Genomic DNA, 24,724 nt, shown 5'->3' on the forward strand with positions numbered 1-24,724 from the left:
TGATGGGCAGAGAGAGAAAGGGCTGATGGGCAGAGAGAAAGGGCTGATGGGCAGAGAGAAAGGGGTCATGGGCAGAGAGAAAGGGGTCATGGGCAGAGAGAAAGGGGTCATGGGCAGAGAGAAAGGGGTCATGGGCAGAGAGAAAGGGGTGATGGGCAGAGAGAGAAAGGGGTGATGGGCAGAGAGAGAAAGGGGTGATGGGCAGAGAGAGAAAGGGGTGATGGACAGAGAGAGAAAGGGGTGGTGGACAGAGAGAGAAAGGGGTGGTGGACAGAGAGAGAGAGAAAGGGGTGGTGGACAGAGAGAGAGAGAGAAAGGGGTGGTGGACAGAGAGAGAGAGAAAGGGGTGGTGGACAGAGAGAGAGAGCAAGGGGTGGTGGACAGAGAGAGAGGGCAAGGGGTGGTGGACAGAGAGAGAGAGAGCAAGGGGTGGTGGACAGAGAGAGAGAGCAAGGGGTGGTGGACAGAGAGAGAGAGCAAGGGGTGGTGGACAGAGAGAGAGAGCAAGGGGTGGTGGACAGAGAGAGAGAGCAAGGGGTGGTGGACAGAGAGAGAGAGCAAGGGGTGGTGGACAGAGAGAGAGAGCAAGGGGCGGTGGACAGAGAGAGCGAGCAAGGGGTGGTGGACAGAGAGAGCAAGGGGTGATGGACAGAGAGAGAGAAAGGGGCGATGGACAGAGAGAGAGAAAGGGGCGATGGGCAGAGAGAGAGAAAGGGGCGATGGGCAGAGAGAGAGAAAGGGGCGATGGGCAGAGAGAAAGGGGCGATGGGCAGAGAGAGAAAGGGGCGATGGAGAGAGAGAGAAAGGGGCGATGGACAGAGAGAGAAAGGGGCGATGGACAGAGAGAGAAAGGGGCGATGGACAGAGAGAGAAAGGGGCGATGGACAGAGAGAGAAAGGGGCGATGGACAGAGAGAGAAAGGGGCGATGGACAGAGAGAGAAAGGGGCGATGGACAGAGAGAGAAAGGGGCGATGGACAGAGAGAGAAAGGGGTGATGGACAGAGAGAGAAAGGGGCGATGGACAGAGAGAGAAAGGGGCGATGGACAGAGAGAGAAAGGTTTGATGGGCAGAGAGGGAGAGAGAGAAAGAAATGAGTGATGGACAGAGAGAGAGAGAAAATGGTAATGGAGAGAGAAAGAGAAAGGGGTGATGGATAGAAAGCGTGCGCGCGAGAGAGAAAGGGGTTTATGGAAAGAGAAAAGGGTTATGGAAAGAGAGAAAGGGGTGATGGACGAGAGCGAAAGAGAAGGGTGATGGACAGAGAGAGAGAGAGAGAGAGAGAGAGAGAGAGAGAGAGAGGGGGGAAGGTGTGATAAACAGAGGGGGGGGAGAGAGAGCAAGAGAGAGAGAGAGAAAGAGAGAAAAGAAAGAACAGACAGTGAGAGAAAGGGTTGATGGACTGAGGAGGAGAGATAGGGGTGAGGGACACAGAGACCTGTAAGGGACAGAGGTAATTTACCTGTTTCACCCATTTAAAGTACAAGTCAAGCCTACACTAACACACATATAATAAAGTCCTGCATGATTAGCCCTATTCAGCGATCTTCACTCATTTAGTAAATAGTGCTTCTACATACCTTTTTTATTTTATATTTATCTTTGGTGGTCATGTGAGCATCCATACATTTAGCTTGGGCTACTGCTTCATGGCCCTTTCGGCTCTCACTTACTGTTGACATAGACACTAGAGTGGATGTGGTGATGTGAAGATGTCACCATAAAGATGAATGGGGAGGCATAGATCAGAGGGCCAACAACGATGCAAAATCGGCAAAGGCAGCACAGCATTGTCGCCCATCAAAATAAAGGCATCACAAGTGCACTGGAAGGATCAACTTGGGAATGACAGGGCTAATAATAATAGTAGGTTTAGATGTCATATAGTACAATCATGATCTTTATTTCAGTACGTTTTTCCAGGAGTTCCTTTTTATGTTAGATGCATACATCCAATTTAAAACCAATGATTTACGTTATAAGGGTTAATGATTATTTCCTGTATGATTCTTTATTACCCTATAAGGGCCCTCCAGGGGATCATTAGTGAATATTAGATCATTACTTTCGATTTGCTGATGACATAAAACAAGAAGCACCTAATTACTGAAACCACCTCCTTCCTTCCTGCCAATTTATAATACGGCCAACACACAATACTCTACCTAAAATATAACTACCACTCTCATAGCAAGCCGGGAAATATAAATACATTTTTTCCGCTCAGGTAATGATGATCTGACGTAGGATACAAGACAATAAACAAGCACAAGGAAATGACCAGATGGTTAAAAAGGCACAACGGATAAAACTAGTACAGAGCAGATTGTGGCGCTTGTTCAATGTATTCTGGGAAAAAGGTGAAGACGGTAAAACACCTGTGTGCAACACTGACATGTGGAAGCTGAATAAGGCTGACGTAAGTCATCCACTCAGTATGATGATGGAATGGTTGTGGTACCCAAAGCTGATGCAACTTGTGAGAAGGCAAAAAATTGTCCCTAAAGTTCCTCATCACTTAACCAATGAAGTTCCTGCATGCACCCCCAGCTAGGAACTGGCAGAAAATTCTAAATTTCTAAAATGCTAAATTGTTACAACAAATTATAACATAGAATTACTAAACAAGTCATTTTGTAATTTAGGATTATTAGTAAGGATGTGGAATTCTCTTCCACAAGCAGTGGTGTCAGCAGGGAGCATCGATAGTTTCAAAAAACTATTAGATGGGCACCTTAAAGACCACAAAATACAGGGGTATACAATGTACGGTTAACAGCAAACACACACACACATCATAGGTTGAACTGGGTGGACTGATGTTTTTTTTCAACCTCACAAACTATGTAACTATGACCTTCCCATTTAATTCCTTAGCAAGCTATGGTTTCCAAAAACGGTCAAAATGTCAAATTTGTCCTCCTTGCAACCAAAGCAACATCACTCAGTGCAGAAAACAGACCCACATTCCCTCCTGGTCATGCAATTTGCTTTCATCTGAAGTCAGCACAGAGTTTGAAGTTAAAGACTCCGTCTCCCATGTTTGAATTGTTTCCCACTGATTTATTTTATTTAAGGCTTCGTTCACATCTAGGGGTTCCGGATCGATTCTGCCCGCAAAATCTGAATCACCGCAAATCGCTGCACGCGCTTGCGATCCCCGTCATTTCCAATGGCTCCCCGTTCACGGTAAAATTTTCATCCGAAGAATCACGGTAAAATCAGGAAAACAGAATCGCCTGTTGCTCAAAAGAGGAGCGTCTTTCAAAAACACAGGCGTCCCACGATTTTGTTTGCGCACTTTTACTGTGATTCGTTGGGCGACAGTTGTGGTGCTATTGGTAACTATGGGGACCACAAGCGCGTCCCGCGATTTGCGGTGATTCAGGATCGCGGGCGGAATTGATCTGGAACACCTAGATGTGAAAGGAGCCTTAAATAAAATAAATCTAAACAAACATGGGAAACGGGGTCTTTGGGAGACTAGGTCCCGCGATTTGCTGTGTTTCGGGATTGCGGGCAGAAACGGGACGATTCCGCCAGCAACGCCTAGATGTGAACGGAGCCTTAATGTATTTATTGTATACTTCTCTTTTCCAGATGTCTTCAGACTAGTAATGTTCAGGGAATTCAGAGGGTGTCACTGACATCGCCCTCTGCATTGTTAGACTGGCAGGGCATGGTGTCAAGGTAATGCCCCCTTGGGAGATGGGTTGATGCCACCCTGCAGTCCAGTGTCATTTAACCCAGATAAAGCAGAATGGAAGAATATATATACTTTTATTCTACCTGTGGTGATACCATTATTTAAAGTGCTTCTTAAGGCAGAAGGCTTTTTTTAACCTTATTGCATTCTCTGCATTAAGGTAAAAAAAAAAAACTTTCTGCAAGCAGCTCCCCACCCCCCCTAAATATTTACCAGAGCCTGATCTTGATTCAGCGATGTGTGCGAGAGAAGAGGCTGTCTCTGCTTTTTCTCCTAACTGGCTCACACACAGAAGTGGAAGACATTCATTGGCTCCCACAGCTGTCAATAGCAGCCAGTTAGGAGGGATCGGGGGGTCAGGGCTGTCTTATGGACATACAAAGCCAGCTTAGGAGCGAGCATGCATGAGGCTTGCTATGGCCTTGTGGGTGTGGTTTTAGAAGGAGCCAGTGGGAGATCGGAGAAGAGGAGGATCTGGGCTGTTCTGTGCAAAACAATTACACAGAGCAGGTAAGTATAACATGTTTGTTTTTTAAAAAATAAAATCTTTACCTTCAGAATCACTTCAGTGAGCTATCACCATCAGTTAGAGCTAGGGCTTCATGCACACTAGATGCTATTTTAAGATGCTATAAGCATTTTTTTTCTGCTCCTACAAGCTAAATGGTGTGTCCATGCACACTACCTTAACCTATTAGCATTTTTTAAGTTTCAGATTCTAGGAGCAGAAAAAAAATTGCTTTTGTAGAGTTTATTGGATAATTTTTTTCCAGCAGAAACACTCCAAAAGGCTACTAATATCGCTTTTTTTTTTTTTTAATGGAACTGCAAACATCCTTCTAAACGCTATTAAAAATGCTATTACCAGCAATTTTTATCCAGTGCTTTTTCCAGCATTTTTTTAGTTTAAGGAAAACACTAGTGTGCATGGAGCCTAAAGAAAATTTTGTCAAGAGGAAGAAAAAGTAATACATGATGTAGATATACATTATATTACCATAAGTATTGGGACGCCTGCCTTTACACACACATGATCTTTAATGGCATCCCAGTCTTAGTCTGTAGGGTTCAATATTGAGTTGGCCCACCCTTTGCAGCTATAACAGCTTCAACTCTTCTGGAAAGGCTGTCCACAAGGTTTAGGAGTGTGTCTATGGGAATGTTTGACCATTTTTCCAGAAGTGGATTTGTGAGGTCAGGCGCTGATTTTGAACGAGAAGGGCTGGCTCACAGTCTGCGATTTAATTCATCCCAAAGGTGTTCTATCGGGTTGAGGTCAGGACTCTGTGCAGGCCAGTCAAGTTCCTCCAAACTCACTTATCCATGTCTTTATGGACCTTGCTTTGTGCACTGGTCCAAATCATTTGGTGAAGGGGGGGGTTAAGGTGTAGGGATGTTTTCAGGGGTTGGGCTTGGTCCCTTAGTTCCAGTGAAGGGAACTCTTAAATCATCAGAAAGCCAAGACATTTTGGACAATTTCATGCTCCAAACTTTGTGGGAACAGTTTGGGGTTGGCTCTTCCCGTTCAAATATGGCTGCGCACTAGTGCACAAAGCAAGGTCCATAAAGACATGGAGGAGCGAGTTTGGTGTGGAGGAACTTGACTGGCCTGCTCTTCTGGAAGAATGGTCAAACATTCCCATAGACACACTTCTAAACCTTGTGGACAGCCTTCCCAGAAGAGTTGAAGCTGTTATAGCTGCAAAGGGTGGGCCAACTCAATATTGACTGGGATGCCATTAAAGTTCATGTGTGTGTAAAGGCAGGTGTCCCAATACTTTTGGTAATATAGCGTATAACCTAAGTGGGGCTCACTTTAGCTATGTATGTGCTTGTATTCATTTTGGATAGAAATTGGAAATAACAGTGTAGCAAATGCCTTTGGCTGTAGTATGCTTTATGTAATTACACATGCTTGAATATTTATACCGATTGTAAAACTTTGCTTTTACACTGAATAAACTTTATTGCAAAAGCATTCTTGATATATGGTGTGCTTACGGTGTGTATTTAAAGCAGTAGTAAAGTCCGCTTTATTATTTTTACCTAGGGGTAAGCCAATAATAATGTTCACCTGTAGGTACTGTAAATATCTCCTAAATGTGCATCGGCATGCCATCCATATGAGAGCTGTGCTGTGGCTGTGACTAATGCACATGACTGACATCATCGCAGCTTGGCCATTCAAATGGCCGGAATCTGCGAACCGGGAAGGAAGACCAGGTGAAGATGGAAGTCCCATCAACAGTGACAGCGTGCCACTAGAAGGCTTCATGTTAAGTGTCATAATTTGCTAGTGTGTGATGCATGCTGGCACAATATGACATTATCCTGCAGGGGCCCAGTTTTTGTTGCCGTTTATTTGTCGATTGTACTAGCAGGTCGATATACTCTGAAGGGGTTTAGGTGCCCTAAAGATCTTTTATTGTTGGTTGCAAAATGATAATTGTGTGCATACCATTATTGCGAATGACATGGCTCTGCTCAGAACCTGTGCAACTACGTTAATTCACACTCTTATCAAGCGCATGGAGAGTCCCATTGCCTCATCCAATGAAGAATAAACACAGGACACACTCCATGCAGACTCTGGAGCACACGGTTAATGTGATGTCATGCAGGATTCCAGGTATAACTCCTCTGCTGGACGTTGCTAGTACCAAACACAACACAAGCAGCACTCTGCTACTCACCGGCATCCTGGAGTAAGCGTCAGATGCAGCCTAAGGGCGAGAGCGCAGAACCCCGTGAAATTACAAGGCGCTGACATGATGGGGTGTAAAGAGTATACTACTAATAGATAAACTTTTTAAACGCATGGCCAATTTTCCTATGCATGAAAAAAAAAATCTTTACAGCAATTATTATTATTTAATTTTTTTTTTAGAGAGTGTTTAGTTTTGCTTTTTAGCATACCTAAACTCAAGAACATATAGTATAGTGCCCACCGTCTTCTCAGCGCTTTACAAAATGAAGGCAGACATTACAGTTACAATACAATTGGGTGCAAAAAGAAGCAGAGGGCCCTGCTCATTAGAGCTTACAATATTACCAGTCCTTAGAAGTGGTGGTCACATTCATTTTCTTTTTTTCCAGATCCAGTACATTTTCAGCAAGTAGAGGAAGACAGGATTTTTTTTTTTTTTTATCTTATTCTATGCATTAAGATAGAAGGCCTTCTGTGTGCAGCAGCCCCCCTCCCCTAACACTTACATGAGGTCCATCTAGATCCAGCAATGTTGCATGAGAGACTTGGCTGTCCTCTACCTCCTCAGTGGTTGAGACAGCAGCATGGCGCCATTGGCTCCAGCTGCTGTCATTCAAAGTCAGTGAGCCAATAAAGAGAGAAACAGGGCGGGGCCGGGGGTCACGGTTCCGTGTCTGAATAAACACAGGGAGCTGTGGCTCAGCTCGGGTGCCCCGATAGCAAACTGCATACTATGGGGGCACTCAATAGGAGGAAGGGGCCAGGAGCACTGAAGAGAGACCCGAGAAGAGGAGGATCTAGGCTGCTCTGCGCAAGACCATTACACAGAGCAGGTAAGTATTTTGACAAGTACCCGCTCCCAGTTCCGTTCTGGTCGCCTTAGACAAGGGGTCTTTAAACTGTGGCCCCCCAGATGTTCAGTAACTACAATTCCCATCATGCCTAGTCATTTATAGTCTGTAAATGTCAGAGTTTTACAATGCCTCATGGGATGTGTAGTTCCAAAAACAGCTGGAGGGCCGTAGTTTGAGGATCCCTGCCTTAGACGATCGGAAGCGAAAGCTCCCTCCCAAAGTCTTCTGGGATGCATGAGAGATCCCAGTAGACTTCGGAACCAGTCACAGAGCGCAGTGCTGCTCATGCACAGTGGACACCCAGCTGTGAAGCCGCAAGATGTCACAGCTGGGTGCCCATTGTGAAGATGCTGGCATTGCTGTGGGAGGACACAGGGAGAAAACAGGTAGGGCGAGCACACCTCTGGATCACGGTGGCTGTTTATTAGGTTAGTGGCTGTTTATTAAAAGTCAGCAGCTGCAGTTTTTGTTTCTGCTGACTTTAATTTTCACTGAAGAGACTAAAGCTCTGCTTTAAGCTTCACCACATTCACTAAGCTCTGTGGAAAATGACTGCAACTGCACTTGCAAATTCACTGTCTTGAAGATCGTAAGGCTGCTTATGAGTTCTAAGTCCAGAGAGCGCAAATATTCCAATAATGTAAAAAGAAGAAGGGTTGGGACTTTTCTACCTCACTGCAAATCAACTGCTCCTGTTTTTTCTATTTCAGGCTCAGTCTCGTTTTTCCACACTATCCTTTCCCTTTCTCTCCTCTTGGGCTTTCATGTATTTATGGTTATTACTCCATCACGTTTTATTCCTACTGATCTTTGGCTTGTTATACTTTAATAACAGATTTATGCTACTTTGCTCCATACGTCCAAATTCTCTACTCTTTTCTCCCTTACATCTGAGATGTAGCACTATGGCACCCCTATTATGAATATAAATATTTATCACTATTATTATTTTTTATACTCTGTACACAGAGATCTTCTCATGCCGCTACACCCACCGTTTTTCATCCCACTTTTCTCAAACCCACACTCATCATTGCTTGTGCGGCGTACTCCGCCTTTCCCACCTGCCTGTGTGCCCTCAGCTCCCGGGTGGGACACGTGGGGTCATCCTTATCTCCAATGCCATGCACCACCTGGCTGCTATGTAAGTTTGGGAATTTGGGGGCTTGGTTTCCCCCTTTCCCCCACTTCCCTTTTTTTTTTTTCCTCCCCTTTTCAATTTATCATTACCATGCCAATTTTTGTATTCGTTTTTTATAGATCAATATTATGCATCCACTCCTGACGAAGTGGCGATTTGGGTCCACGAAACATATTGAGTCTGCGATGTTTGAATATAGCCAATTACTCCCTTATTACTTGATTGTTGGATCTATCAATGTTGTGACAACATTTAACTACTATATTATTTCTCAGTATTTTACCTTGTTGGTTCATGAATTTGAAATTGGGGACTGCTTTACTAGTTTCTGTATTAATTGATGATGTACATTCCATATGTCATGTCTTATATCTGTATGTACAATAAATGTGCTATTTTCCCTGCCAGCCTAGCCATGGCCCTCATTTAAAGTCCCAACCCTTCTTCTTTTTACATTTGATTAGGGATGGAGGCACACGGCCAATCCAACCGTGTGCCTCATTTTAAGTCCCACACCTCCCCCCTGTACCATATTCCAATAATGAGTTCAGTTCCTCGGTTGGCGAACTTCTTTGATGCCTTAGCTACTGATTGGAGAGGCTGTCCATCATATTAATGGACCAATAGTGAGGCCTGGGAAGTGGATGGGGAAGGGCTAACTGCATCTGTTTGTTTAGTCATGTATTTTTGTATGACTTGTTGAAGTTTATTAAGGAGATTATTTGATGGATTCTTAAATCACATAAATATATAAATAACAAGTCCTTTCATTAGGTGATCAAATTCCAAAGTGCTCCGGTGCAAACAAAACTATATAAAGTGCCCCAGGTGAAGGTGACCCCTCTCTGTTCCCCACTCACCGCAACAGCAGAAAGATATAGCTTGAAATCAAATGGGATAAGTCTTCTCCTATGGAATGCCACATGGTATCTAGTATTTCCTTAGATAAAACAGGTCTGAGTCTGCGTGCAGGACTTGCTCTCCTCACCATCAGTTCTGGGAAGCAATATCCCATTTGATTTCAAGCTATATCTTTCTGCTGTTGCGGTGAGTGGGGAACAGAGAGGGGTCATTGTCACCTGGAGCACTTTATATAGTTTTGTTTGCACTGGAGCACTTTGGAATTTGATCACCTAATGAAAGGACTTGTTATTTATATATTTATGTGATTTAAAAGTTTTTTTCACTTAATTAATGTTGATTTGTATTTTATGCTGTTTTAAATTTGTTAGCATACTTTACCTAAGTTTTTACTTAGTGCCACAGCAGCTGCATCATCAATTTTACTATTTATAGTTTTATATTTATGTAATTTATTTATATATATATTCATATTTTACATTTTTCACCTGCATTATCTTTCATTCACATTTCATTCATATCCAATTGGATCACAAGCGCGGGTTTTAATTAACATTTTTATAATTTGATGGATTCTATTGACATCATAATTGTTGGATTACAAGCCATGTTGGCTCTGTAGAAGCCACAACAGTTACACCTGATTATTTGGTGAGCTCGTATCCAACTTGAAATGAAACCCTATAGATATTTTTTACAATGGTACAGATTTAAGCAATATGGGAAGCAGCACGCATGTAGATAAAGGGGTCTGCAGAAAACAGGGTGTGAGGGGGTGGGTTTTTTTTTTTTTTTTTTTTACATTTTTTTACAGGTTTGCCCTAGGGTCCCTTTCTGCCTTAGCAATGCAGTGAGTTTCTATGCACTGTGTTGCATATTAATGTGCATTTCCTTAAGACTGCCTGGTTTAGAAGGCTAGCAATGCACCGCAATAAAGCAAAAAAAAAAAAAGATCTGCAGCAAATTTTTAATGCATGCCAATGTGTGCAACGATGCGCTGCAGCATAGGTCCATCCATCAGCATCTACTGTGCTTTTGTGTTGGCAACGCACTGCACAAAGTGGCGTGTCATTGAGCAACCTAGAGGTATGAATCCAGCCTAAAATATAACTTTAACCAAACAATTTCTTAGAATTCTGCATAGAGTAGGGAACAGTTATATCCTCCTGCTGAGTTACTGAAGTGTTTGTAGAGGCAGAAGGTTTTTTACCTTATTGCATTATTTGAAGGTAAAAAATTATCTCAATCCAGCAAAGTGCAGAAGAGCCAAGGCTATCTCGGCTCTCTCCCTCTTCATTGGCTCAGATACAACAGATGGAGCCACTGGCTACCACTGCTGTCAATCATAGCCACAGCAATGAGGCAGTGAGGGGTGGGGCGAGCCCCACTCTGTGTGTCTTATGGACACACAAGGCGAGGCTCAGGAGTGAACATGCATGAGTGCCCCCATAGCAAGTGGCTTGCTATGGAAGCTCTCAGCAGGGGGGAGGGGCCAGGAGCACTGGCAGGGGAGACGAGAAGAGGAGGATTGGGGCCAGTGACAAAACAAGGTCCAGCGCCCAGGGAAAAGATGCCAACCCCCCCCCCCCATGATGTACAAGCTCAAAATCCATAGCCCAGCAGTCACTCGCTTCTCAAAATCACTGCTCCTGTCACTACTCCTGTCATCCTTTTAATAGAAGGAAGGCACCCCCCTCCCCCCCATCCCTACAGTAAACCTTTGCGCCCAGGAGAGCAGTTCATCCCACCGACCCCTTGTCCTGGCCCTAATCTGGGCTGCTCTGTGCAGAACCATTACACAGAGCAGGTATGACATGTTTATTTTAATAAAAAATAATTATATATATAGTGCTTTACTATCAATTTGAGAAAGATTTTATGTACTGGGATGGTTAAAAAAAAAAGAAAGAAAGAAAACCCTCAGAGGTTCTCAGCTTTACCCCTTCCTTCCAAATAAGAAAAGGTTTGCTGGAGTTTCATTTTAACTAACTTAACATTTTTATATATTGCAGAACTCCTCCTACTATATTAAGTAATTTGCTAAATTAAGGGAAAGTGGTTTACACTAATAACCTTGGAGAAAGTCAGAATATCGGGAACAAATGAGTAATATTGGGCATCAGCAATTAGGGGGCGGAATAAGACAGTCTGCCCTTTGCATGCCGTTGTGTTCTCATATCAAGACAAGGGCCTGAACATGGCAAGAAGACCTTTCCCAACAGCCACAATGTCGTGACCCAACAGTCACCTCTACAAGAGGAAATCAAGATACACGACCAGAGCATGATTAAAGGTAGAACATTGCCCAAAATAGCCCAAAGCCATGGGCTGTGTGTACACAGCACTTCCTATAAGAGCTGGCAGCAGGAGTCTTTGCTGGCACGATCATTCCACTGTGACCCGCTCCTAAACACAGACTTGGTATTAGTGCCTGCTTTAAAGTCAGCTTTTCATCAGCTCCGCGACTCAACAGAACATCAACACAATCACATGTCTGTGTGAACCTGGGGGAGGTAGCACCATGTATAAACAGAAATAGGAAGCTAATTAATGAATAGGATAATGGCGCAGATCATGGATAAGAAAGCAAGTTTAGAAACTCTTATGTATTAATGAAAATAAAAAATACAACCATACAGGTTATGAAGAGTTCAGCTAGAGGGCTTCCTGATTGCTTTAGTCCCTTTTCATTATAATAAGTATGGCTCTAATGTCTTGTGGGGTCCCAAGTCCTACTCCATAAAAGGTGTCCACATACTGCATTGATGGTGGCTCTGTTTATGGCAGAGAGAAGCCAGCAGTGCTGGAGAGACAGCCCGTAGGTGCCAGGAATTTTTCAGATGGGGAGCTTACGTTGAGTTTATTATGGCACCAAGGTCACATGCACTTCAGTATGTTTTTTTTTTTTATTTTAAACCCGCTACCTGGGATGGGTCTTTAAGTCAGGAGTAGGAATGGGCTCAGGCGTGTTCGGGATGCCACCTGCCCGATCCCCCCAGGAAGCCGACACTGCACACGGCTATTCACAGGCAGTGAGACATTTCCCGGTGCGCAGCTGCACAGATCGGGAAATGTCCCACTGCATGGGGTTAGCCGTGTGCAGTGTCGGCTTCCTGGCGGAGTCGGGCAGGTGGGATCCCGAACACGCCTGAGCCCATCTCTAGTCAGGACCTGAGGAATTCCCATACCGGCCGAAGGCTAGCCTTTGTATTATACATTGGTATTAAAACGCTTTACCTTTTCCATGTTGTTTTTGTATTTTGCGGGTATACACTGCACTGGCACTTTGCCCACTCCCAAATAGTAGGGTGTGTTTCACTGAAAGTCTGTGGGGGGGTGGGACTCCCCTGGGGTCTCCCTTTGGGGGAGCCGTTACCTAGTACCTCGGTAGACCTTGCTTTGGCAGGTCTCTAGAAGTATGGGTCTGCCTGGCTTCAGCTGGGTGGACCATGGTACCCCAGTCCCTGTCAGGAGCATTGCGCCCCAGGAGATCAGGGCCAGAGGAGGACCATGTGTACCCCCGTGCACGTTTTTGTGTGCTCACTTTTTTTTTGCACCTGGTGTTTAGTTTCAAGTGTGCGCACTGCATCACAGAGCTTCCAAAAAATAAAAAGGCTGTAGGCAGTTTGGAATACAGCCCTATAATATTAGGTTAGACATGTATATGTACTATATACACAAGTGGTTCTGGATGTGCATCTGACTGATGGGACCTAAAGTAATGGTTTGCACGACTCTGTTTACTGTCATGGAAAGAGGAATAATCCTCTTATTTTTGGGATATAGTTATGGAATCAGACATGAAAATACCCTCCGTTCTAAAAGGTCCTATTGGGATATGAAAAGAAGAAACAAACAGTGACTAAGTTAGTGGTCAGTTATGAAATTTATCTGCAGATACCCGAATTTGCAAAAGTTGTTCTTCCCACAGAATCAGCTGACCTGAATTTCAGAGTCAGAGACTGCAGTCTCCATTGCAGGAGTTGCTTTCTACTCTTGTTGGGACCCAGGTCTGAACCTGCATCCTCTGCTGTCTATTCTTGCTGAGCCACCTGGAATGCTGGACAGCTCCCTGGACAATCTTGTCTTGTACCTTGTTTCTCATGAACCTTGAACCCTTAGCTCCTCCCCTGAACTTCCCATTTAAGCCATGCCTTTGCACTTCCTGTTTGCCAGATTATTGTGCTCTCTCCAGCCAATATCTCGATCTTGTCACTTCTGCAGCCATCCGTATCTCCGCTACCACTTGTTACTAACCTTTGGCTTGTTTACTGACCACCCTTCTGCTTGATACCTACCTGCTATATCTGCTACTGGACCCCAGCCTGCTCACCTCCTAGTGGGGCGATCCCGAGGACCGCAACCAGGTACTAAGTTACAGCAAAATCCATCTCTACCATCAGGAGTTCTGGTGAACACTGATTAATACTTAAACTCCGCACCTCGGGTGAGTTTGTGTCATCCGCCAGGGTGACCTGCTTGTATACCTTTCCTCCTGATCGGTGGAAGTTTCTTTATTGCTATAGGTTCTAGTCTCTGAGCCTGACACCTGACCCTGACAACTCTACTCTATAAAGATGGACATACACCTATGGTTCTCTTTTGTTCAGTCTGCAGGCTCAATTAAAGAAGTCTAACAGATTCCTCCACCTATTTAAAAAAACAAAGTGAATGAATTAATCTCCCACTGTAGGCCTTTGCATTGTAATACCTGAACAGGGCCTGCATCTGATTGGATGAAGGTGAGGTTCAGGGGACAAATGCCAAGAGAAAATTATCCAGGGACAATTTTTCACCTGGACTATTGATTGGTCAACAAGGCCACAAACTGATCGAATTTCAGTCAGTTCATTAGGAACTTGCTCAGTATATGGCTAGCTTTCAATGGGTGTACAGTCTCAGGGTCCAGTCCTGCCCAGGGTTTATAATGCAGCCAGCTGGTGGCACTTACTGAAGTACTCCATGTTGGATTTTGGCACCTGATTTGAAGGTGCCAAAATGTGCCACAGACTTTACATTATAATTTAGGAAGACTATATGTAATGTAGCATACGTGAACACACCTCCAAACGATGGAGTTCAGTTGTTTCCAGGGAAGGATAGTGTTAATGCTGCAGTATACAAAGACATTTTGGACAACTGTGGGCTTCCAACCTTGTGGCAACAATTTGTGACACACCTTTATAAACTTGTTGACTATCCCATTCCAAAATCATGGGCTTTGACATTGCCCTCTTTGCTATAGTTCTAAATCTACTTACAGGCAAGTGGGTGAACACAGCAAATGTGCTGTTGAGGAAAGCGACGAGGTCTACCAGATAATCACTGGCCCTTCCATTGGATTCTAAGGCCATCCAGTCGTAGTCAGCCAGCTGCAGAAACTGGTCAATTTTCTGGTTCAGGTTGGTGTAAATCTCTTCTTCTGCAGCCTGCCGTGCATCCTGCAAAGGACAAACACTTGGGTTAGCAAGGCATAGTAAGAATGTTCTACTGACACTTCTGTGCTATGTGTGTGCAGAACAGGCTATTCAGATAGTATGAGTCTTGGAAAGTCAATGCAGTGAGACATTCAGGCTAGGGAAGAAAGGGCTAGATAATGCTGCCTGTCCTCCAACCAGGAAATGAGGCAGGCTCTTTCTGACTTGCTTGACAGGCTGGCTCTGTCTGACTTGCTGCAGCTTCTAATGCACATTGTGACATGCTCACAGTGTGCAGTGAAATCAGAGTAAGCAATATGATTACAGGAGAGGAGCCGCTACAACTGCGCAAGAATGAAGGGAAGGCTAGAGAGAGGATTTAAAATCATTACTGGTCAAACTGAAAAAGTTTTTTTTTCCTATTAATAATTATTTTACTTCATTAATAATTTAGACACACATACAATTAGGTAACTCTTGGAAGACCATACCACTAAAAGAATGCCTTGTTTTTCTCACTTCTGTATTCACGCAATACTGTTATTGCTGAAAGAGGAACTGAACACTGGAGGGCTGTGGACAAAAAAAAAAAAAAAAAGGAAGGCAGAGGACCAAGCACCAGGCATTAACATTACCTATGATCCTCCTGCAGGTGATCTTTTTTCCATCGCTGGCTTACCATGCCTTGTTCTGCGCTAGTTCTGTGTGGAGGAGGCTGTCTTGCTAAAGGCAGTCCTTTGCTTCCTCATTTCAGCCTGTTCTTCTCTCAGCCGTCACGCTTTCATCTTTGCAGACAGCGGGAGGCGGTACAGTTCTGGAGGGAGGGTGGAAGCCAGTGATTGGTTGCTGAGATAAAAGGCGGTCCAAGCAACCAATCACCAGCTTGCAGCTTCCATCCTCCATTCAGAGCCACTGTGCCTCTCTTCTGTGTAAGGCAGGGGAAATGTTATGTGCAAAGGGAGAGAGGTGCCGAGTGGCGAGGTCGGAGTAGGAGGAAGCAGGGAGTGCAGCAGAACAAGGTGGAGTGTGTATATATGTCACTATTCACAGCATAAGAAAACTGTGATCACCCTGAGTGGAGAGAGATGAAAGAGCAGTGATCACTGTGAAGGAGGTAGTAGGCAGTGATCACTGCTGCTGATTGGCAGGAGATCGCTGTCTAAAGCTTACATCTGGTGCATTCCATGTCTGCTGTGTATGACTGAAGGCTGCAGGAGGCATTGAAAAGGATCAAAATGCGAATTATCAGCTTTCTATAGTGCTTTTTTGTATCTTATCTCAATCTTAAGTGCAGTCAGTTTGCTGCACCTTATTTTATGTTTAGGGGCACACTGATGGGCACAGCAAAATGTGTCCATCAGTATGCCCGTTAACATAAAGTTTACCCATCAGAGTGCCCCTTAACATAAAAAAAGGGGCATGCTGATGGACACACATGTGAAGGGGGTACTCTGATGGGACACCTGATGTAAGGTGGCACTTTGATGAGGACACTTGATGTAAGGGGGCACACTGATATGAATACCTGATGTAAGGTGGCACTGTGATGGGGACACCTGATGTAAGGGGGCACTACGATGGTCACACCAAATGTAAAGGAGTACTCTGATTGACACACCTGATTTGATGGGGACAAATGATGTAAGGGGGTACTCTGATGATGGCACCTAATGTAAGTGGACACTCTGATGGGAATACCTAATGTAAGTGGGCACTCTGACGGGAATACCTAATGTAAGGGGGCACTCTGACGGGAATACCTAATGTAAGGGGGCACTCTGACGGGAATACCTAATGTAAGGGGACACTCTGACGGGAATACCTAATGTAAGGGGGCACTCTGACGGGAATACCTGATATAAGGGGGCACTCTGACGGGAATACCTAATGTAAGGGGGCACTCTGACGGGAATACCTGATATAAGGGGGCACTCTGGCGGGAATACCTGATGTAAGGGGGCACTCTGGCGGGAATACCTGATGTAAGGGGGCACTCTGACGGAAATACCTGATGTAAAGGGGCACTCTGATGGAAATACCTGATGTAAGGGGGCACTGTGACGGCAATACCTGATGTAAGGGGGCACTCTGACGGGAATACCTGATGTAAGGGGGCACTCTGACGGGAATACCTGATGTAAGGGGGCACTCTGACGGGAATACCTGATGTAAGGGGGCACTCTGATGGGAATACCTGATGTAAGGGGGCACTCTGACGGGAATACCTGATGTAAGGGGGCACTCTGACGGGAATACCTGATGTAAGGGGGCACTCTGATGGGAATACCTGATGTAAGGGGGCACTCTGATGGGGACACCTGACGGTGGCAATTGTTTTTATGGGGGGACCCAATGTAATGAATCACTCTGGTAGGGGTACTGATGTAAGGGGGAACACTATTGGGGACATTTACAGAGTATTACTAGAGCGTGTGGAGAAAACAGTAATAAAAGCGCCAAAGAGTGTGGCTGCGCCAAAAAAAGGAAAGTGGAAGCGTACAATCTTTCATGGAACAAACTTGAGATTCGGACCTCGGCCCAAAGAAAATTTTAGGGACCGGACCTCCGTGAATTTTAATTCACTACCCCTGTTATAGATGTATACAATATACATGTTTTCATAGATAGGTCAGAACCCTCCTAATCCTGTATTAAGATCCTGAGGAAGCATTTACGCAAAACCTGTTGACCTCTCTGAATTATCGAGTTTTGGAAAACAATAAAAAGGAATGTATAACAGATTATTAGGGGTGACCACAATCTTGTGGGGTTAACTCCCTGGATGTTTTTTATGACTTTGTATGTGATTTTAACTAGTAATAAAAATGCTAATGTTATCCCTGAGGTACCACTAAAGTCTGTTACAAGATTTTTCTAGACATTGAATATGCAATAAGAGGATGTAGTAAGCAGCAGGGCATCTGAGTATTCTTGCTTGTTTTGTTGAAAAAGAACAGACTTACAGGCAACCAGGTGAAAATAAAAGAAAGCCTAAAGCCCCGTACACACGTACCGATTGTCGGCCATAAAGATTCGGCCGACGACCGATCGGCCGATTGTAGGCTTGTTAGTATGATGCTTCCGACAGCCGACAGCGCATTTTCGGCTGAACAGAATCTGTTGTGCAGGCTTTAAAATTTTTGTATGCCGACAGACAGCAGATTTGCAAGACTGGGCATGCTCAGTAAAGAAAAAACACAGGGAAAGTTAACCCTCACATGACATCACTTCTGCAGTCAGCTGTTGTTGGCCGACAAAATTCGTGTGCAGTCTTTTGCAGTTTTCAACAGACACGACAGCCCTGGACAAAAGACGGCCGATCGTTCGGCCGACGATCGGTACGTGTGTACGGGGCTTAAAAGAGAAACCCAATATAGCCACGACAGAAATTAATTGGCAAGTTGCAATACAAGAAAAGTTTGGTTTTGGATTTAATACTACTTTACATTGGTAAATATCCCCTATAACTCAGTGAATCTTCCTTTATTGAGTTAAGGTCCATCCAAATAGGCTATAGCTGAAATGTAAATAGGGCTGGTTAATGTCTAATGATTTGACCACTTCCTCTCCTAGGGCAGGCACTCACCTTGAAGGTGGTCAGACCATACAGCTTGGTGGTGTGTACAGTGTCGGGCAGGACATTGGTAATATTTGTAATAAATTCTTCAAGAAACTTGCAAGAGATTTCCAGATGGGTAGTGTTGATGATAATCTGTACAAGCTACAAAATAAAAAGACATGTTTAGCAGGTAATGTAATCATTTACAAAGTTTTAATAAGAAAACTAAAGTAGAACTCTAGTAAACACAATTTGCAACTATGCTTTTTGTAAAAATGCACATATAATAAATTCCCCACACATTTAACTGACACTTGTATGTGGAAGAATTCAAATATTGGCTCCCTGTGGACACTCTTCTTCCTTGGCATGAAATAGCTGTCGATGTCAGGGATGGAAACAAACTCGGCATGCCCAGCTTCCAGTGATTCCAAAGTTAACCTGGGAGGCAAGACGTATGGCAACAGTCACTGCAGACTTGTAATCAGAAGGTGCAGGCGCTGCACGTACCATACTAGTAGTCTTAGCTTCTCTAAATGGCAAGTCATTAAATGGCTTCTAAGTCAGAAAGAGGTTGATTTACTATGGGTCCTTTTACACAAGCATTCCGTTTGTTTCCTCATTTCAGTCATGTTTTTTCAAAGAAAAAACAGACCAGTTTACATCAGTTTTTTTTTCATCCACTACCAATGTAAAACGGACCGCTTGTCCGTTTACATTGTTTTTTGTCTGTTCCATGTTTTTAACGGAAGAAATAAAGGCTTTGATCCGCTTCAAACAACGGATGGTAACGGAAGCGGGTGTGAATGGGTGATCATCCATGTACATCAGTTTTTCCATAGAGATGCATTGATGTTCGTTTTTCATCTATCAACGGATGGGTGAAAAACTGACAAACGGAACGCCCGTGTCAAAAGGGCCTAAAACTTGCAAAATCTGATGCAGTGATGCATGGTAGCGAATCAGCTTCTAACTTCAGCTTGTACAATTAAGCTTTAGGCCCCCTTCACACAAGCGGACCGTTCAGATCCGCCTGTCCGTTTTTCAGGCGGATCTGAACGGATGCCCCATGCATCTCTATGGGGCATCGGATGTCAGCGGAAACATGTCCGCTGACGTCCGATCCGTCAAATCCGGACGGATGGAAACCCTATTTTCCATCCATCTGGCGGATCGGATGAGAACGGACAGACGGTCCTTTCTCATCCGATTCCCCCATACAGAAGAATGGGGACCTGACAGCTCTGTCTCCATACACAGCGCGGAGACACAGCTGCCATCCGCCTGCTCAGCTGGGGGATCGGCGGATCAATCCCCCGCTGAGAAAAACGGAGTCCGCTGACGGACTACCGTGTGTGAAAGGGGCCTTAGCAAAGAAAAAAAAAAATCTGGAAGCTGATTGGTTGCACAGGTGTACCAGATTTTGCCCTCTCCAGTTTTAGTAAATCAACCCCAAACTGTCAATCCGAGCCTCATCCAGATCACATATAAAAACAGATCCTGGCCACAGCTCATATCTGAAATCAGTGATAAAACAGCCGGCCACAGCAGCGGATAGGCAAAGCAAATGCAACCCAGATACCTACCTTGAAATTGGCTGGAATAGTTATCAGATCAGGTCAATCTGGGGGTGCCTGATTTCAACAGCTTCTCAGCAACCGGTTTCCTTCAGTGAACAATGTATTTTTTTTTTTTTTTACTTCTTAAACAATATTGAAAGCATCTTTTTTAGCTTCTGTCATTTGAATGCATTTATTTACCATCATTTTTATTCTAAAGTTATCTTTTAAAAGGTTTTTTTTTTTTAAATATGAAACATGTCATACTTACCTGCTCTGTGTAAAGGTTTCGTGCAGAGCGGTCCCTATCCTCCTCTTCTCGGGTCCCCCGCTAGCGCTCCCGGCCCCTCCCTCCTGCCTAGTGCCCCCACAGCAAGCAGATTGCTATATGGGGACCCAAATAGGCTCACTGCCGAGCCGCTGCTCTGTGTGCCCATTCACACATGGAGCGCTGCTTGGGCCCGCCACGGTTTTTCAATGACAATGAGGAGGGACAGTCAGAGCTCGTGTACGTTGTTGGATTGGGGTCGGACTCGGTAAGTATTAGAAGGGGCTGGGGCGTCTGCTATGCACATAAGGTACACATAGAATGCATGAAGGTAAAAAAAAAACCTTGAGCCTTGACAACCACTTTAATGCATTCCCTGGATTAAGGTAAAAAAATGTCCCACTGGTTATATCATCCCCTCACCTCCCTAAATACTTACCCAAGTCATATCTTGACCAGAGATGTATAGTAACTAAGTAGAACTACTTCACTACTGTACTTAAGTACCGAAAGGCGGTATCTGTACTTTCCTAGAGTATAATTTTTTTTCTCCTACTTCCACTTTTACTTCACTACATTTTTTCGATGATTTCAATACTTCTACTCCGATATTTTTTTTTGTGCTGCATAGTTACTCGTTACTATTATAAAAATTACCACTGCCAGAACAGTAGATGGCAGGTTTCATGAAGCTCAAAACATGTGTATTATCAGCGCATACGAAAATAAATGCTACTGTATGTATAAATAAAAGCTGCATTTGAAATAATAAAAAACAATATGATGTTCAAACTTTTTACTTCTTTCTTTAATAACTACATAACACAGTACTTGTACTTTTACTTTCAGTACTTGAGTAGCAAAATTTTTTTAAAAAACTACTTGCAATACTTAAGCACAAAAAATGTTGAATACTTTAGTACTTCTACTCAAGTCCCTTTTTGATCGAGCACTTCCACTTCTACTCAAGTCACTTTTTGATCAAGCACTTGTACTTTTACTCAAGTATGGGTTTCGAGTACTTTATACAACTCTGATCTTGACCCAGCGATGTGCCCAAGTGCAGCAGCAATGGGTCTTTCTGCCTTTAGTTTTGCCTTCAGCAAGTGAAATGCATGCGCAATTGGGTTGAGATCGGGTGATTGACCCGGCCATTGCAGAATATTCCACTTATTTTCCTTTAAAAGCTCATGGGTTGCTTTTGCAGGGTGTTTTGGATCATTGTCCATTTGTACTGTGAAGCGCTGTCCAATCAACATTGCTGCATTTGGCTGAATCGGGGCTGACAGTATATCGCTAAACACACCAGAATTAATCCGGCTGCTTCTGTGTTCTCTCACATCATCAATAAACACCAATGACCTAGTGCCACTGGAAGCCATGCATGTCCATACCATCACAACTATATACAAACAATAGGCAGATAGAAAGGCTGGCCTAAAGACCATATAAAATGAGCCACCGGGGATTGGTTACCTAACAAAAATTGTGAAAATGAAACTGGAGTGAAATATCACAAACTTTATTAGTACAAAAAAATCAATAGGTAGATATACAAAAAACTGGATTTTTGTCTTACAGTAAAATCTTTTTCTCTGAGGTTCACTGACAGAAAATACTTCAATTCTTCAGACCAGTGGGATTTTGCTCTCTCTCTAGGTGGAAATGTTTTTGGTTATGCCCCTGGGGCAGTCCCAGAGGGTACACCATCACTTCCTGCTGTAGGACTTCAATTTGTAAGAAGCAGTGTCAGAAGAATAAATAACTCAATCCCAACAGAGGGGCGGGTGCTGTGTCTGTCAGTGAACCTCAGAGAAAAGGATTTTACAGTAAGACAAAAATCCAGTTCTCTCTTTCGTTCACTGACAGCTTCAATTCTTCAGACCAGTGGGATGTCTCAAAGCAGTGTCAACATGAGGGGTGGGAAAAAACACAGCAAACGCAGAATTCCCAACAAGGCTAAACATAGCCAACCAGGTAACAACAGGAGCTCAACTAGAAACAACTGGAGCTCACCACCAGGAAAAATGTTCACCCTCAAGAAGTGGAAGCCTCCGCAACCGCTGCCTGCAAAACTTTGCGGCCAAATGGCGCATCCGAAGATGCAAGGACATCCACCTTATAAAATTTTGTGAACGTGTGTACCACGTAGCCGCCTTGCACACCTGAACCACTGACTGACGCCTGATAACGGAAGGCCCAGGAGGCACTAAGTGCCCTCGTAGAATGAACTTTAACAGGGAAAGAAGGAACCTGAACCTTAATGGAGTAGGCCTGCACCACCGTCTGCCTGATCCACTTGGAAATGGTCGCAGCAGATACGGCCTGCCCCTTATGAAGTCCATCCATAAGAACAAACAAAGAATCGGATTTCAAAATCAATTGTCACTGCCAGGTTAACATGAATTTTCCTTATCACATCTAAAGAATGTAAGACAATTTCCTTAGGATGTGTAGGCTTAGGACATAGGGATGGTAGCACAATGCCTTCATTCAAATGAAACCCCAAGACAACCTAAAGGAGGAACACCTGACAGGGTCGCAACACCACTTTGCCCCTATGAATCACCAAGTAAGGTGACCGACAGGACAACGCAGCCAACTCCGACACGCGACGTGTGGAAGTAATAGCTACTAAGAAAGCCACTTTCTGCGACAGAGGAATTTCTCGAATATTTTCAAAGGGAGACCTTTGAAGCACCGACAGAACCAAATTGAGATCCCACTAAGGTACCAGGGATCGCACTGGAGGAGCCAGATGGCGAACTCCCTGCACAAAAGTGTGAACCAAGGACTTTGCCGCCAACCGTTTTTGGGGAAAAAAAAATAGCCAAGGCGGAAATTTGGCCCTTGATGGTGCCCAGAGCCAAACGTTGATCTACACCCAATTGTAGAAACTCCAACAGGCAAGACACAGAAAAGAAGTGAGGAGAAAACGCCCGCGACACACACCAAGTAATGTACACCTTTCAAACTCGATGATAAACTTTCCTGGAAGAAAATTTCCTAGCTTTCAACAGCGTAGGATTTACCGACTCAGAGAGCCCCTCTATCTTTCAGCACCTGGCTTTCAATAGCCACGTGATTAAAGCCAGTAACCGTAAAGCAGGATAGAAGATTGGTCCCTGAGACGGAAGATCTTCCCTGAGAGGAAGTTTCCAAGAGACGTCTGCTATCAGCCTTACCAATCCTGCGTACAAAGACCGGTGAAGCAAGTCTGGTGCCACCAGAATGACACCATGGTTGGACAACAGGATCGGAATAGCATCCTGTTGCTTCAGAAGTTTTGCCTGAGGAAGAAACACCCGAGCTGACGCTGATTCCATCGTCAGACCCAAGTAGTCCAGCTTTGTGGACAGAGACGGTGCCGATTTCTGAAAATTCAGTGTCCACCTGAACCCCTACAGTGTTTGCACCGTAACGTCCAAGTCGGCTTCTAGAGCTGAGGAAGACTGCACGCAGAAGCAGATCGTCCCCGATGCACGATTGTATTCTGAGAGAGGGTGAACTCCTCGAGAGAAGGGGGAACTCCTCCACTGTCGGAAAACACAGATAAGCACTGCAGCTGCTGTTTCTTTGGCCAAGAAGATGACAAGCAGGGAAAGATGTCCATCCTCAGCTTGGTTTATAGAGGAAACTATTCACAAATTACATTTACATTTTCTGGAGATCGGCTTTAAATTAGATCTATGGCCTCCCATTAATCAAAAAAAAAAATTGTTGGCAAGATCCTCTCAAGATTTTTTTTTGCCATCAGTGATCTACTGGGTAGTTTTTTTTTTCACTCATTATCCTGCAGCTACAACAGGTAGGGACAGGCACTTTAGCACCCCCATGGTAAAGTAAAAGCCACTCTTAGACAACTGTCACTGGGGCAGGTTTTCCATTGGAAGATATTTCTGTTCTGGTGACAACTTAAAGTGTTGGCTTTCCCTCAGTTACTGTCCGAGAGAGAGTGGTCACCAGTACAAATAGAGATTGAATAGCCCTAATGGAGACCCAAACAGAAGCACTGTGGCTAAGTGGTCAGCACTTGTATCACTAGGGTCCTCTGTTAAAATCCCCGTCAGGACGCTCTCTGCATGGAGTTTGCATGTTTTCCCGGCATGTGTGGATTTCCTCCAAGTACTCTGGTTTCCTTTTACACTGAAAAACATCCTGATGGAAAATTGAGCTCCTTGTCCAAACTGGCCATCCATGTCTTTATGGACCTTGCTTTGCGCACTGGTCAAAATCATTTGGTGGAGGGGGGATTATGGTGTGGGGTTGTTTTTCAGGGGTTGGGCTTGGCCCCTTAGTTCCAGTGACGGGAATTCTTAAGGTGTCAGGCAGAGGTGGGGGACTCGAGTCACAGGACTTGACTTAAGTCAGACTTAAGTCACCAGTTTGAGGACTTGAGACTTACTTGACTAAAATTAATAAAAGACTCGACTTGACTTTGACTTGGTATTCATGACTTGAGACTTGACTTTGACTTGAGACATATGACTCGAAATGTCTTTACTTTTTTAAGTTATTAAATATTTTCTTAAGATGTGTTAAAGCAAAATGAATGTGCCTGTTATGTTTCTGACATCACAATCACTTAAAACACCTCAGTGTGTTCTGATTTTTAGGACACTGGCTGTTCAACAATGGAAATACTTAACATGT

General features: G+C 44.2%; 1 protein-coding gene across 2 annotated transcripts in view; it reads right to left on the reverse strand.

Annotated features, from left to right (window-relative positions):
* The window catches only part of EXOC6B (exocyst complex component 6B), a 566,827-nt gene that overhangs the window by 196,583 nt on the left and 345,520 nt on the right, over positions 1–24,724 (reverse strand). The window contains exons 17-19 of one of the 2 annotated variants that reach the window (XM_082264381.1): positions 18,272–18,406; positions 14,530–14,709; positions 6,399–6,428 (exon numbers count right to left, since the gene is read on the reverse strand). In XM_082264381.1, coding sequence (XP_082120507.1) covers positions 6,399–6,428; positions 14,530–14,709; positions 18,272–18,406 — 345 coding nt within the window. The remainder of the gene's footprint in view (positions 1–6,398; positions 6,429–14,529; positions 14,710–18,271; positions 18,407–24,724) is intronic. The other variant, XM_082264382.1, reaches the window with a different exon arrangement.

The sequence above is a fragment of the Pelophylax lessonae genome (genome assembly GCF_965119305.1).
Source record: "Pelophylax lessonae genome assembly, chromosome: 1".
Classification (NCBI taxonomy): domain Eukaryota; kingdom Metazoa; phylum Chordata; class Amphibia; order Anura; family Ranidae; genus Pelophylax; species Pelophylax lessonae.